This window comes from Gymnoscopelus braueri, assembly GCF_963280865.1.
Source record: "Gymnoscopelus braueri genome assembly, chromosome: 5".
Classification (NCBI taxonomy): domain Eukaryota; kingdom Metazoa; phylum Chordata; class Actinopteri; order Myctophiformes; family Myctophidae; genus Gymnoscopelus; species Gymnoscopelus braueri.
The window spans coordinates 23088280-23103265 of record NC_137606.1 but is presented as its reverse complement, the minus strand read 5'-3'; the positions used below and the strand labels follow the sequence as shown (position 1 = coordinate 23103265).

Below are 14986 nucleotides of genomic sequence, written 5' to 3'. Positions count from 1 at the left end.
ACAGAATGTGCGAGCAGAGCATTTTCCAACCGTATTTAATCCAAACTGATGACAAGCTTGACCATTCAGAAGACCGGGTGTAAAGGTGGGTGACCCGGGAGAGCTCGTCCGGGATTTGAACCCGGAACCTCACATACCCAAAGCGTCAATCATTCCCTAGACCAACGAGCCGTGTCTTAGATTAAGTTCAGGACTGTATGAGCAGAGCAATTTCCAACAGTCTTTAATGCAAACTGCTCACAAGTTTGACCATTTAGAAACCTGTGCGTAGAGATGGGTAGACCTGGGAGGGCTCATCCAGGATTTGAAGCCGGGACCTCTCGCACCCAAAGCGAGAATTATACCCCTAGACCAACGAGCCTTGTCTTTACTGTCATCTTTACTCTGATAAAGCTGTTTGATGCAGTCATGGCTTTCTTGAAGATGTCAGAGATGCTGCAGGTAATGGAGATAGGAGGGTCAATTTAACCCATCAGTCACATTCTGAAGATTGCAATGTTGCTTTGGTTGTGGGTTCAAGTCCCTCTTTGCCCTCACCAAAAACTGCTGATCCGGTGTGCATAACAGTCAAGTAAGACCTTAGCATAGACCTCCCTAACATTCTGATATTAAGAGTGATTGGGCCTGATTCACTACACTGTTCGTAAATAGTGCCTAAATAAAGTGACTAAAGGGTTGCATATTTTCGATAAGCACAGTCTCACGTGCAATTCACCAAACGCTGTGTACAACCTTTATTTGTATGTAGCGCGAGTGAAACAAATGTTTGCCCGACAGTCACGAGCGCGCTCCCGTATAGATCATTCACACCCCATTTAACACCATAAAAGGCAACCGGGAACTCTAATGTCAGACCATAAACGTCGTCATGCCTCAAAATGGACAGATCTACAAGCTAACAACGCGTCGGTATGCACCCACTTGACAACTTGTAGATTAGCGCAAGAAAGTCCCTCGCGCTGAGCGTTAAGAAATTAAATACTAAATAGCCTACTCACATTTGAAGAGGTAAAAAGCCCAGGTGTTTATGCATAGAAGCAATAGATCGTTGACATATTGTTTCTTTCTTTTTTATGTGTTGACAAATATTGGGCACATAAATATTTTATTTGAGGTTTGGCACTATTGTAATTGATTTTGTATGAAGAATAAGGCATACTAATGACGTACCTCTTCAGGTGGCTTGGCTCCGTGTTTAAAGTTGCTCAGTGTGAGCCTTGTGGTACTTGCATTGGATCCAAATCCTGTACATGGTCAGCTGTTTGCCTCGGTTCACCTGTAGCCTCCTGTCTACAACATTCTGCACTTTCTCAAGCTCTGCCTCAGTGAACATGTCATGGAGCTCATCTTGAGTAAAGAAATAGACTTGTGTTCCATCACCCCGAACATAAAAATTGTCTGACAAACATCTCCCTTTCTTGAAGCGCAGCTGTGCCATGTCATAGCGTCCATAGTCCCTGAGCATCAACACTCCCCCTGGCTTCAGCAGCCGAGCTAATCTGATAATTGATGCCTGCATTTTGTCAGGATGCAAGGCTGACAGAACAAAGATTAGAAGCACAACATCCAGGCTTCCATCAGGGACAGGGTAATAGGCTTCCACATCACTCAAGTCATGAACAAAGACAATGCAGCGCCCAGGGTCATACTCAGTATTACTCTTGACTAGCTCCACAGCAGCGCTGGAAAAATCACAGCAGTAAACAAAGAGTCCAGGATCATTGTTGGTCTTCAAAATAGGAAAAACAGTGTTGCCCACGCCACAGCCAACCTCCAGAATGCGGTATGTCGCAGAAGAGCCTGGGTAGTCACCAGCATTCGGAGACAGAGAAGTGACCTCCTCGCCTTTTCTTTGGTTCTGGTGATTGTCATAAGAGACTTCAGGATGGGCTTCATAGTTGAGACAACACTGTGGGGCCAGCTCTGGGAACTCAGTGAAGAGCCAGTTACGATCTTTGAAAAAGCGATTTTCATGGACTGTATAAAAGTCATTCCAGTACTCATTTGCCCGGGAGTCATATTCTTCTTGTTTCTCTGCAGGAAGTGGCTGGCTGTTCTCTAGAACCTTCTTCACAGCAGCTGCCTCTTGTTCCTCTGTCCATTCCACATTATCCCATGTGTTGTGTTGGAAGACTTGACTTGGGTCTGTCAAGAAACGTGTGCCGAACTGAGGGCGTTTCACATCTGCACTCGAAGATTCTAGTACAATTGGCCCAGCTTCCATGCTTTCCTTCTCCACTGCTCTCACAGCATCGGGCGCTGCCATGTTGGCGGTAATAGCTGAATAATGGTAATGTTGACAAGTAAAATAACATGCATTTCTTACTTACTTACTTACTTATTTCATACAGCACACACAATTTTGTCAGATACTGTAAATCAATTGATCTTTTTAGCAGATCTAATGGTGGTGATGATGATATTACAAAGTTATTACATTCATGTCCACATAAGGCTTTAGGGACTTACAAGGACAAACAAGCCAAAGGAAGTCTTAACTTAAATTTGCCTGAATAAAAGACACTAGACATGACTGTTAACTGATGTCATTTTCAGAGGACGCAATACTAAAGAGTCGAACTGTCTCCAGATTGTCAGTCATATACATATTTGGAGCCCCGATGTAGGTCATGCCCAAAGATAGGGTGTGTGATGTCAGGCTTGGATATCTTGGTTAGCTCCATATATGGGGCTCCAGGAGGGGGTCTCTGATGTCAGAGCTGGATGTCAGTTATCTCCATATTCTTTGAGACACATATACGGGTATTTCGGGGCATGGCCGAATCCGCCATTCTTTCATCGGGTGAAACAACACAGCTTTCACCATTGGAATTACGGAACGCACACATTGTTACATTTATATGGTGAAGTTGTTCTTTGCAAAAATCAAAGAAAAATGAAAACGGGACCGCAACATATTCTAAACTTTCCACGATTCTGCTAATAATCACATGCTTTGAGACACACATCCAGGTTTTTGCCGGGCCAAACAAAGAATCACGTGACGTTGATCCCCTTCCCCTATTTGCTCATACTAGGACATGACGTATGTGTACGCATAAGAATATAGACTAGGTCAGTTTTCCAAAAATCTTAACCCCGAAGCCAAATCGTGTTAATTTATGACATCACATGATAAAATGGCCGCTAAGCCCTCAAAATGGACCATTTAAAGCTGGCGCCCACCACTATGCTGAAACATAATAAAACACATCTATGTTTGACTAAACCAGATAGAAAACAGACTGAAATGTCCTTTTTTATGTTTTCATGTATGGGGAATAAAATGAAATATTCTGATTTAAGATCAATTGTGAAAGAACCACTTTTATATCTACTTGCACATTTGGGAAAGAGATCTCCCAGCTTTGTCTGTTGGGAGGCAGACAAGCAAACAGCTCAGTGTTGCCAGAGTTTGCGCCAGAAACAAGCAACCAGGTTCATGAGAAAACAAAAGCCAGCCGAAGGGGTCTGCGATGTTTCGCGAGGGTCCAAAGGCGTACGCGATGTTTCGCGGGGGTCCCAAGACTCCCAGGGGATCCGTGGACCCCCAGGGGTTTTATTTTTTATTTATTCCACAATTTTGTAACCCCAAAATAAGCCAGCCCTCACTAGAGCACCTCTAATAGGGGTGGCCATAGCTGATAGCTGGCCATAGCTGAGTGGTTAGTGAGCCCGCCTAGGGAGCCAGAGGCCCTGGTTGCCCCAGGTACGATTCCAGGCCAGGCCAGCAAATGTGTCGATGAAATGAAATTTGTCCCTGAGCAAGACTCTCAACCCCTAATTGCTCACAGGCCCTCATTGGAATCAAGACCGCAAGGACTTTCATGAACGGACCTGTTAAAGGAATTATCCTTAATAATTTATATTGTGAAAATTTGGTAATGAATAATATTAGTTTTTTTTGTTGGTTGGTAATGAATAATTGCTAAGATGTATAATTGCCTTAATTTGTGTTTCTGACTTGTATTTGCATGCAGCAGACAGACTTAGTCCCAGTCATCCTCAGCGTTCTGGCAGGTGTTGCCAAGTTTCTTGCAATTGCACGCTTCAATGCACTCCATGCATACTTTCCTGCAGTTGGCTGAGACACCCCTTTGTGCAACTGCATGACGTGATCTCCCTGCATGCTTTTGGCATAGATTGCAGGGAAAGCAGCCATGGCACCAACTGAACATTCAGGTGCATCAATCCCATTTCAATCACTGGAGAAAGATCAGGATTTGGCAAGTGAGCTTGGTTCCAGACAGATGCAGCCAAGTTTCACATCCTGCGTTCACATCGACAAACTGAATAGCAACAGATTTCAGCAGCCCTTGAAAGAGTTTGTTGCAGCTCTTGTTGTTGATGATCCAAATGCTGAGTTCTGGTGGAACTGTATGACTATGGTCAGCATCCTATAGATTATGGGATCTCCACCTATGTGCATTCAAATGTCTGCTGCCATTCTTCTTCAGGTACAGTATGATCATGTTAACTACGCCAGATGGGGTACTGTATACCTGGCTGGGATGTCAGTACTTCCACTAGAGGTCCTCCTTGAGTTCCAGGAAGGCAACTTTGTGATAAAACGCACTGATCGACACTTCAATCAGGTTTCAGCGGACCAAAGTACAGAATGGCTAAATGCTACAGGAAAGAAGAGTGGAGGCTTAGTTTGTATTACCAGAATAGGGTCTGTACTGAGTAGATGGGCATTGTCATGTAATCAGGACAGGTATAGTTTCTCAGACAACAACAGCTAGGAATGACATCAGGCAATGAAGATGAGGAGTACACACACAATGAGTGCACAAAAAGAAGAATGGAGAAAGACGACTTTGATGAAGGCAGAATAGTTGTGCCATTGAAACAGCATGGGGTGTTTCAAGATGGTGGCGACACATCGAAAAACATGATCAACGGATGTAGTCACATCTAAGATTCAGGAATCTCTGCTTAATGCAGAAGAACTTGGACAAGCACAAATGAAAGTCTTTGTCGACAAAGAACCTCCAGATAGTGACCAGCACCTGGCTCTTAAATCGCCTATTCGAAAGAATAAGGCCAAGACATTTACCTCTTTATATGAAGTTGTGCAACTTTCCAAGGCCAAGCTAAACACTATCAAAGTGGATAGGAACATTCTACAAAGGCTCATTACAGCTTACAGAGCAGGGCGCAGGTGAAAACATCCTTACGCTGTTAATAGATTATGTATTATATATGATTTATCTGAATAATATACAAACTGAAGCCAATATGGGTCTGCCTTTAGATGCCTATTAGATGCAGGCTGGTAGAAGGGCAGAGGTCAGACAAGGCAATGGGCATGAAGGCTGTGTGGACACAGTAACTATGTGAAGACTAAAATAGCATCAGGCCTGCATATCAGACCTGCAGCACAGAGAGAGGCCCTGGAAAATCACGCTGCTTAATCAGACATTGCAATCATCTTGTGCTGATTAAGCAAGGGACTAAGAATAACCATGTAAAGGGCAAACACCGTATCTAATGTCTGAAGAACATTAATGAATGATACTTTGACCTTCTAGGTCGTATATAAAACAATGTCAAGAAGCCCAGTTGGGCAGCTAATCACGCAGTGACTGGACGTCCTCTCAATCACTAACATCTCTGCTTGGATATGCGCTCTGTGTGACTACCATCAATAAAGTGTCTTCTGTTACTCCATGGTCCGGGTCTTGTCGAATACTTCAAAGCAAATGATTCACAACGCATTAACTCATGACCATCCCACTATCTTTGGCCACAACTAATGGTTGTCTACATTCCACCAACAAATCTGTGTTAGTAAGCATACTGAAAAGACACTTTCGTATGTCACGTGGGAAATTGTATGAACTGCTTGCCCACACAATAATGTGATGAAATGTCTGTCACCTCTGAAAGCTTGTTTTAAAAAAGATAAAATAAAAAAGTTGGTCACAAAAAAAGTAAGCATACTGACAGAACAAGTCCAAACCCCTGCAAAATTACACTTGATGATGCCAGCTGCCTGCTCATTGATGGCCAAGCACTCGTGATGGCACTAGGAAAGCCACCTGGCATTAGAACATTTGGTGAATATGCCAACATCTTAGCTGGAGCTGTGTTTAAAATGTGTTTGAAAACTGCCAGAGGATTGATGTAGTCTTTGACAGGTATCAAGAGGAAACGATCAAAGCAGGCACACGGATTAAATGCAAGCAGCGCCACTGACCAATATGTCGTAAAATAGAGAACGACTTACGAGTCAGTTCCCCTTCCAACAGACTGGTCTAGCTTCATGGCACTTGAGGAAAATAAAGCAGACCTTGCTCTATTACTTTCAAACCATCTGATTAAACACAACCTGAATAATCTAACGGTCATTGATCAGGGGGGTTTGCCGAAGTGACCACTGTCAAGTCATCTGATCCAGATCTTGAAGTCACTCTAAGTGCTGACCATGAGGAAACTGACACGTGACTGATTTTGCACTGCATCCATGCTTAAATGGAAATGGAAACACTAGTTGTGTCAGCACGTGATACAGATGTGCTTCTACTTCTGGCACACTATGACTTAATGCAATGTAAGCATCTCTACATGAAAGCTGGGACATCAAAGGCTCCAAAGTATCTTCCAGTACATGTATGCTTTCGCATGTTGCTTTCTGCGGATCAAGTTGACACACTACTTGCCTTCCATGTTGTCACTAGCTGTGACAGTGTGTCTCAGTTCAGTGGCCACAGTAAGAAAACAGCCTGGCAGGTGTTCCAACAACATCACACAGATCTCATTGGGCTTGGAAAAGGCCTTCTCACAGAAGACATAGCGAGGTCAACAGAGAAATTCATCTGTAAGATATACGGTGTACCTGAAGTTGATACATGCAATGAGTCAAGTAGTTTTGTATAGTTTGTGCATAAGAGACTCTGCAACCAACCTCAGATGCAGCAAAGTTTCACATCATGCGTTCCCACTATCAAGCTCTTCTCTGGAACCAAGCTCACTTACCACATCCTGATCTTTCTCTAGTGACCAAAATGGGATGGATGCACCTGAATGTTCAGTTGGTGCCATGGCTGCTTTCCCTTAACCTGACACCGTCAAATGGAAGAAGCTTGCGACACACATTTGTTTCACAGCCTACTTCCCATCTGAGACTCCGGTCGCAGAATCGATGACAGACGTTTTTTCTTTTTTTCAAGCTACTAGGCAGGTGATTGGATGATCCCGCCCCTAGCAGCCGCTGATTGGTTCGAACACGCAGTGTTCGGGCAGCTTTACTCCCTGCGCAATCCCAGACCTCCTTCCTGAAATCAAATGCAAATGAGATTTCCGGAGGGAGGGGGGTTTACCAGGCTAGCTTTCCCTGCCACCTATGCCAAAAGCATGCAGGGAGATCACGTCATACAGTTGCACAAATGTGATTTCCCGCAGATTGAATGTGTTGTCTTGGAGTGTACAGCAGCTGTGTCTTTTCTCAAAAACACTAAAGATGGATGATGTGATCAGAAGGAAACAGCTGTTGGACAACATGCGGAGGGGAGGATTTTGATCCCAGAGTTCAACTCTATTCAGAAGGAACGGTAGGAGGAATACAGGCTAAGCAGATGATGGATTTGCTACATCGACATGTCGGTTATTGGCCTGGCCTAGCACTCTTCTCACGCCCTCTCTGCTAAAGAGCACCTCAGATGGGATTTGAACCGACAATCTCTGGCTTACTTTCTGTTCAAACTGAACATGATCAGTGTCCATGTTCTTCATGTCTATTTCACAAAGAAGTGTTGTTTTCTGACTACTTACAGTAATTAGATTCAAAGTTTCTACTTCGTGTTTTCCTCAGTGGGTGTACTGTAAGCCCTGCTTTTACCAACATCAGGGTCATTTGTTATTTAGACCTAAACTCTCCAAAGGCTTGATTTACAAACCTGAAAAGTACAAAGTAGCTCCAAGGAGATGTGGGTATTTCACTGTTCATAACAGTGCCAGAGCCTCTCTCCTCCAGAGAGTTCAGAGTCAAACAACTGAAATTGCACTTTGTCTTCTGAATTAGTGGCGTTTGTGCTTTGAGTCAAGGTTAAGAAAGAGATTAATGTTAAAGACAATGTTAAAAAATAATGTGTTTTCCTGTAAAAAATGTACTTGTTACAGCCAGTACCTAAAGCACTATCTTGCTACAGTGTAATTATAATGAATCAGCCAGTCCCTAAAGCACTACTAAGGGAATTATTTGACTGCTGTGTTGGAGAAAAGTAGGACATGGACGAACGGACACACACACACACACACACACACACACACACACACACACACACACACACACACATTGCCTAATAACACAAGTAAGACGCGCGAACGCTGGAAGCGAACGCAGCTCGAAAATATTGTGTATTTACAGACTTGTAATCCGTGTTATTTCACTGTGATGGGGAGAGAACATTGACAGTGTGAGTGTGTGTGTGTGTGTGTGTGTGTGTGTGGGGGGCAGGCTGGTGTGCATTGTCTAAATTCCTGCACTCTGGCGCACTCGGGTGGCTGCTTACAGGCAGTGCACGCATGTGAGTCACATGGGTGCATGCAGCCAATGAGAGGTGAACACAGACGGACAGACACACACACAACCTGAGCAGGGTTACATAGTAAGCTCCACTTGGTCGGAGGCGCGGCTTCGCCGCGCCTCCTTCCGCGTTCGCAAAAAATAATGTGTATGTGTATGTGCAGCCTGATCTCCAAGAATTTAGTATACATTGCACGGATCCAGTGCACGTCATTCCGTGCATAGTCGCCTAGAAACCCTGAAAATCTGTGCATATGTACGGCGAGTCCCACGGTGGGCGTAACCAGTTGCAACCCGGAAAAACCCGGAAGCAGAGGAGTCCCCACAACAAAATTTTCGATTCTGTGCCTCTCGGTACGTAACTCAAACGGCGCTGAGTAGGCTCAAGGGAACGTCGCAACGTTCGGGACGGCAACTCGCTCGCTTTAGCTCGCTCGGTGGTCCCTTACGTGGTGACAGTTCCCTTGAGACTGCGTGCCTCCGAAATGGTTTAGTCACAATGGGGGAGATGCGAGGGTTTTCGCGTTTTCCAGTTGTCTGCACGGAATTTGAAAAACGTTCAATGACAACGTTTCCTCTGGCGATCGGGTTGGTATGTGTGTATATTGTGGAGTATCGCTAGGAAAGCGCCTGATAGGTAAGCACCACACCATGGAGAGACAGTGGGACAGAGACAGAGGGAGGCTCCACAGACAGCGCAGCAGCCTGGGCTACGTCATAGAGGCGCGTTACCTACCAATCGCCCTCATGAATCAACCCCAACTGAGCGCACCTGCGAGGACTGGCTAGGTGTGGCACCAAACCTCAAAAGCAGCCACTCTGTCTCAGTCTAGCACTGGCTCTCCTGGTGAACAGACGGGTGCTCAGGCGGTAAGCGATCACTCCACTATTTCCCTCACAATGTAAATTGTTGGTGAAATGTATAACTAAAGGACTGTTTCTTTTACCTCATAGGCAACCTGTGGAGAGATGTAAAGAATGCTGATATTATGATGCATGGACGCCCCGAACCCGGGAAGACTGTGTGTTGAACGTTATTATTTACCCTTTATGAAAAACGTATAAACAATGCTCTCTGAGCCTGGCTGCCAATAAATGCCCTTTATTGGGTTTGTACCCTGCCTTCTGTGTCTTGGCCTTGATCAGTATCCCACAATATGTATATGTATGTATATGTGTATGTATATGTATATGTGTATGTATATGTGTATGTATATGTAGCGGTCCCCTCGATCGTCACGTGGTTGAGGGGAGGGCTTTTGAGTTCTTTTAAATAAATTAACTTAACTCTGATTAACTCAGTATTATTTATCTTGGATCTCTTCTATAATAATAAATGCAAAAGCAGTTTTTAAAGTCACAATGTTATCAATTTACCTTTTCATGCAGTTTTTAACCCAGAGTATATAAAATAAGCGTTGCTTAGCTTCAAATATAACTACTTAGGTCTGTAACCAAATGGACCCTCTATCTAAAAGGTACAATGAAAGGAATTCACACAACCAAGTAGTTAGAAAAATATAAATCTCAATTATTTAGTTATTTGTGCAATGATTGTGCAAAATAGAAAATAGAATGGACATATAGGATAAATGTAAACAACAAATGTTCAAGTGCTCTTGTAAACACTGTTCAGGTTCAAAACCTTACAGATAATACCCCTCTTCTTTCAGGAATACAAAGACAATACTGTTTATGCAAAATACCAACAAATAATAAATACCTTCTCAAAGATATTATTCAAAAATGTAAACACCCCTTTCTTTTACTCCAAGTCACTTAGGAACCTATTAAAAGTTGTGGGCCCACACACACACACACTCACACAAAAGACACAGTCCCTTAAAGCCGGCAAAACTATTCTAAGTTAACCTAAAAACCTTAAGTTGCAGGCCTGGTCGTTGCTTGGGTGCGTTGTGGCCTCAAATCACATTGGCCCCTTCACTCCTTGGTGAGCAGAAATAAAAGAGTGATACCTTAAATGTTCCTTGTTACTCCAACAGTCACTCACTGGTGCAGGTTAGTAGCAGACTAGCATGTAGTGCAGTCCAGACACAGTCTTCTCATCCCACGTTGCCAGAGAACTATTTGTGAAGCCCTGGTTGCTGAAACTCTAATTGGATTGTCCTCTTTGTGTCCTCCAGTAGAGAACAACAGACTCTCACATCAACAGCCCAACTGTGGAAGTTAAGCTGGGCCTAGAAACGACTGTTCACGTGCTATGAACTGACTCTAGACTCACTCTGAGCTTGTTAGCATTGGCGTTAGCATTTAGCACAACCTAAAACAACAGTCTCTGAATTTCGTGTAGAAAGTCCTCTTGTTGTCCCAAACGTGCAGCTTGTCCTCTTATACTGACTGTTGTGCAAACACTCATGTAAGACACAAAATACACGCAGGTCTGTGCACTGCAAACTTATAATATCATACAGAATGTCTCTGAATGAAACCACTCGGTTACGTTAGGTTCCCTCTCTTTCTTCATGTCTCCCACTCTCTCTCGTCCGGGCAGCAACACACTCTCCTAGCTACGTTCCCCACAGGAATGTTAACCCCATAAATGCTGGTCGGAATAAACAGGAAAACATTACTTTTAACAAAACAAAACGAAACTCCTAATGAATTAGTCATGAGTTATACATTATGTTTTAAACAAAACACATACCTTTTTAAAGGCTTTTAACACTTTTTAAACAAACCATTCATTAAATGATTCTAATACTATTTAAAGTATAGCTTATTTAATAGCTGGGTTACACCCTCCCCCTTCTAAAAGCTTTGATGCCCTCATCAAACCAAATAAACATAACCTTTCAAAAGTTACGAGTAGTGAGGGTGCATGTACTAACTGAACTTAGCTTTGGCCTATTGTAATGATCACACCTCTATGAACTATTGTGATAGGCTCATCTCTTGCTTTACCAGGCTCATCATAAGTTAACCTAATGACTGGCTTCACGCTTCTCTTTGGGCGGTTTTCAGGTTTGTTTGTCAAATTAGACATGTCTGTCTGATTGTCGTGGTGAGGGTTATTAGACTCAGGATCACTCTCTTCTTCAGGATCACATTCTTCCTCAGGAACGGCATCTTGAGCTATATCCACTTCGCCCACGCTGTGGTTCTCCTCTTCTGAACTCTCATCCTCTGATAAGCCATCTTCAACAGGATTTCCATCTGACTGTTGAGAATCACTGTCATCTTGGACGAGGGTTGACGGTCTGGCAGTATCTTTCTCCCTTTGCAGGATTTCCTTCAGGTAAGTACCGTACGGTTTCTGAGGTAGGTAGTGTTCCTCTTCGGAAGATGAATCTGTCAGCTCCTGTAACTCTTGCAGAGCTTCCCGTGCTTCAGGTAATACTTTCTTTGTTCTCTTTTGCGTTTCAGCTCGTGTTCTTGGTTTGACAGGTGAGTTTTCCTCCTTACTCACAGTCGGCATTCTCACTAGTTCTCCAATCGGCAGGAGATGATCGCGATGAAGGGTTTTTACTCCTCCTCTTCCATCTTCAGGTTCGACTCTGTACACCGGAAGATTGGGCATCTTTCCCAGCACAACGTAAGGGATAGGGCTCCACCGGCTCTCCAGCTTGTGTTTCCCCTTCAGTCCTAAGTTCCTCAGCAACACTCTGTCGCCGATATCCAAGGTCTGGAATCCGACTCTCTTATCGTAGGACCTCTTGTTTCTTTGGTGTGTCTTGTCAGCAGATTCAGAGGCAAGCTTGTAAGCTCTCTGCAAGTCCTCTTTCAACTTGGCTACGTAGCGTGAATGGCAAGCTTCATCTTTCCCGTCCGGAGAAGTTCCAAAACACAAGTCTATTGGAAGTCTTGCTTCTCTTCCGAATATTAAGAAATAGGGTGAGTACCCTGTAGCATCGCATTTGGTACTGTTGTATGCGTGAACTAGGTAGCCGACGTGTTTGCTCCACTGCCGTTTCTTCTCACAGCCAAGAGTTCCCAGCATGGAAAGTAGAGTTCGGTTGAACCTTTCGGGCTGTGGGTCCCCTTGAGGGTGATACGGAGTGGTCCGTGACTTCCTTATTCCCATCATCTTCAAGAGCTCCTTGATTAACTGACTCTCGAAATCTCTTCCTTGATCCGAATGGATCCGAGCTGGTAGGCCATAATGGAGGAAGTACTTGTCCACCAGGATCTTCGCCACTGTCTGCGCTTTCTGGTTTCTGGTGGGGAAAGCCTGAGCATAGCGTGTAAAGTGATCAGTCACCACTAACACGTTGCTGATGCCTTTGGAATCCGGCTCCATGGACAGGAAGTCGATGCATACCAGATCCATTGGTCCACTGCTCACAATTTGGTGTAACGGAGCTGCTCTGGTACAAGGGGTCTTTCGAGTGACACACTGTCCGCAGTTCTTAATGTACTGTTCGACATCACATGCCAGTTTAGGCCAGAAGAATCGGCTCCTCAACAGGTCTGTAGTTCTCTCTACACCAAGGTGTCCCAAGTCATCGTGTGAGGCCTTCAACACAACTTCTCTGAACTCTTTTGGTAGGACGAGTTGAATGACTTCTTCTCCAGAAGGTCTCTTACTTAAGCGATGCAGCAGCTCATCCTTCATCATCAGTCTTCCCATCTCTTTCTTCAGACGAGACAGTTCTGGGCTGGACCCATTTCCTTCAGGCCATTTGCCTTGCTTTACAGCTTGAACAGCAGATCTGATGACTGCATCCTCTTCTTGGGCTTTAATCAGGTCTTGCTTTGACATTTGGCCCAACGACTTCAGCTCCAAGTGCATAGGGAACGCATAGATGTCAGGCACACAATCAGGAGAGGCTCCTAACTGATCCACATATCTTGGTGAATTGATCAAGGATCCAGGGATGCAGACTTTCTTGCAGATGGATCTCACACCAGTCTGTGGTATGATCTCCCATTCCTCTTCACTCTCATCCTTCATCATCCTGGACAACAGGTCAGCATCTATGTTGTGTCTGCCCGGTCTGTACTTGACATCAAAGTCGTAGGTGGACAATGCAGACAGCCATCTGTGCCCAACAGCACTAAGCTTGGCGGTTGAGAGCACGTACGTAAGCGGGTTGTTATCTGTACGCACTGTGAATCTGGCACCGTACAAATAATCATGGAATTTATCCACTATAGCCCACTTCAGAGATAGAAACTCCAACTGGTGAATTGCGTAGTTTCTCTCTGGTGGTTTCAGCTTCCTGCTGGCGAATGCAACTGGTCTCAGACCCTGACTGTGCTCTTGATAGAGGACTGCGCCGAGCCCTTTCAAGCTGGCGTCCACGTGCAGGACGTATGACTTGTTTGGATCTGCGAAAGCCAGGACAGGTGCGTGAGTGAGACAGTGAATAATCTTGTGGAACGCTTCGGTGCAGGACTTGTCCCATCTCTCACCGAAGGGCTCAGACTCCTTAATGTAAGTCTTTATGCTGTCTTTCTCTTGCTTCTTTCCCCACTGCTTTGGGGCATAGCCTTTAGTGAGCTCTGACAGCGGCCTGACGATGGCTGAATAGTTGGCTATGAAACGTCTGTAGTACCCACAGAAGCCTAAGAATGATTGAAGACCCTTTAGTTGCGTAGGCTGTGGCCAATCTGTAACTGCTTCAATCTTGGTTGGGTCAGGCGAGACTCCATCGGCCGACACAATATGTCCTAGGTATTTCACCTTGGGCAGGCAGAACTGACATTTGTCCACTGAGATCTTCAGCCCAACCTCTGCAAGACGATCAAGGACTTTCATAAGTCGCTCTTCATGCTCTTCCAGTGTTCGGCCAAACACTATCAGGTCGTCGAGGTATACTAGGACCTCCAGCAGGTTCATGTCACCCACAGCCTTCTCCATTAATCTTTGGAACGTGGCTGGGGCTCCAGTTATTCCCTGTGGCATCCTTTCGAACTGGAAGAACCCCAGTGGGCAGATGAATGCCGTCTTTTCCTTATCTTCCTCGGCCATGGCCATTTGATAATAGCCACTCCGCAGGTCGAGTACGGAAAACCATTTGCTTCCAGTCATTGAGTCAAGCACATCGTCAATACAGGGCGTTGTATACTGATCTGGGATTGTCCGGCTGTTGAGCAATCTGTAGTCAATACACATCCTTATGGTCCCATTCTTCTTTCGAACAATCACGATTGGGGATGCATAGGGACTCCGAGACTCCTTGATGATCCCTGCACGCAACAGTTCTTGAAGGTGCTTTCTCACGTCTTCAACATCTGCTGGCGGCAGACGCCGAGAGCGCTCCCTGAACGGCCGTGGATCTGACAACCGGATCGTGTGCTCTACGTCCTTTGCCAATCCGACATCCCATTCATGGAGGGAGAACACCTGAGACCTTGTGGATAGCTTTTGACGGAGTCTTCCTTTCCACTCCTCTGAGACAGGTGAGTCTCCAAAGTTGATCAGATTAGCATCAAACTCTGGTGCTGTTGTCTTGGAAGTAGTGAGTGGAGTGACTGCGTCAGTCAGGTACATGT

General features: G+C 44.8%; 2 protein-coding genes across 4 annotated transcripts in view; one reads left to right on the top strand and one right to left on the bottom strand.

The window, feature by feature from the left end:
• The window catches only part of LOC308086173 (uncharacterized protein), a 98160-nt gene that overhangs the window by 26545 nt on the left and 56629 nt on the right, over positions 1 to 14986 (top strand). The gene's annotated exons all lie outside the window — the stretch shown is intronic.
• LOC308085814 (tRNA N(3)-cytidine methyltransferase METTL2-like) lies at positions 1196 to 2266 on the bottom strand (the record flags this gene model as incomplete). Its single annotated transcript, XM_080429124.1, has 1 exon — positions 1196 to 2266. One exon carries the CDS (start codon positions 2264 to 2266, stop codon positions 1196 to 1198), a length of 1071 nt encoding a protein of 356 aa, XP_080285250.1.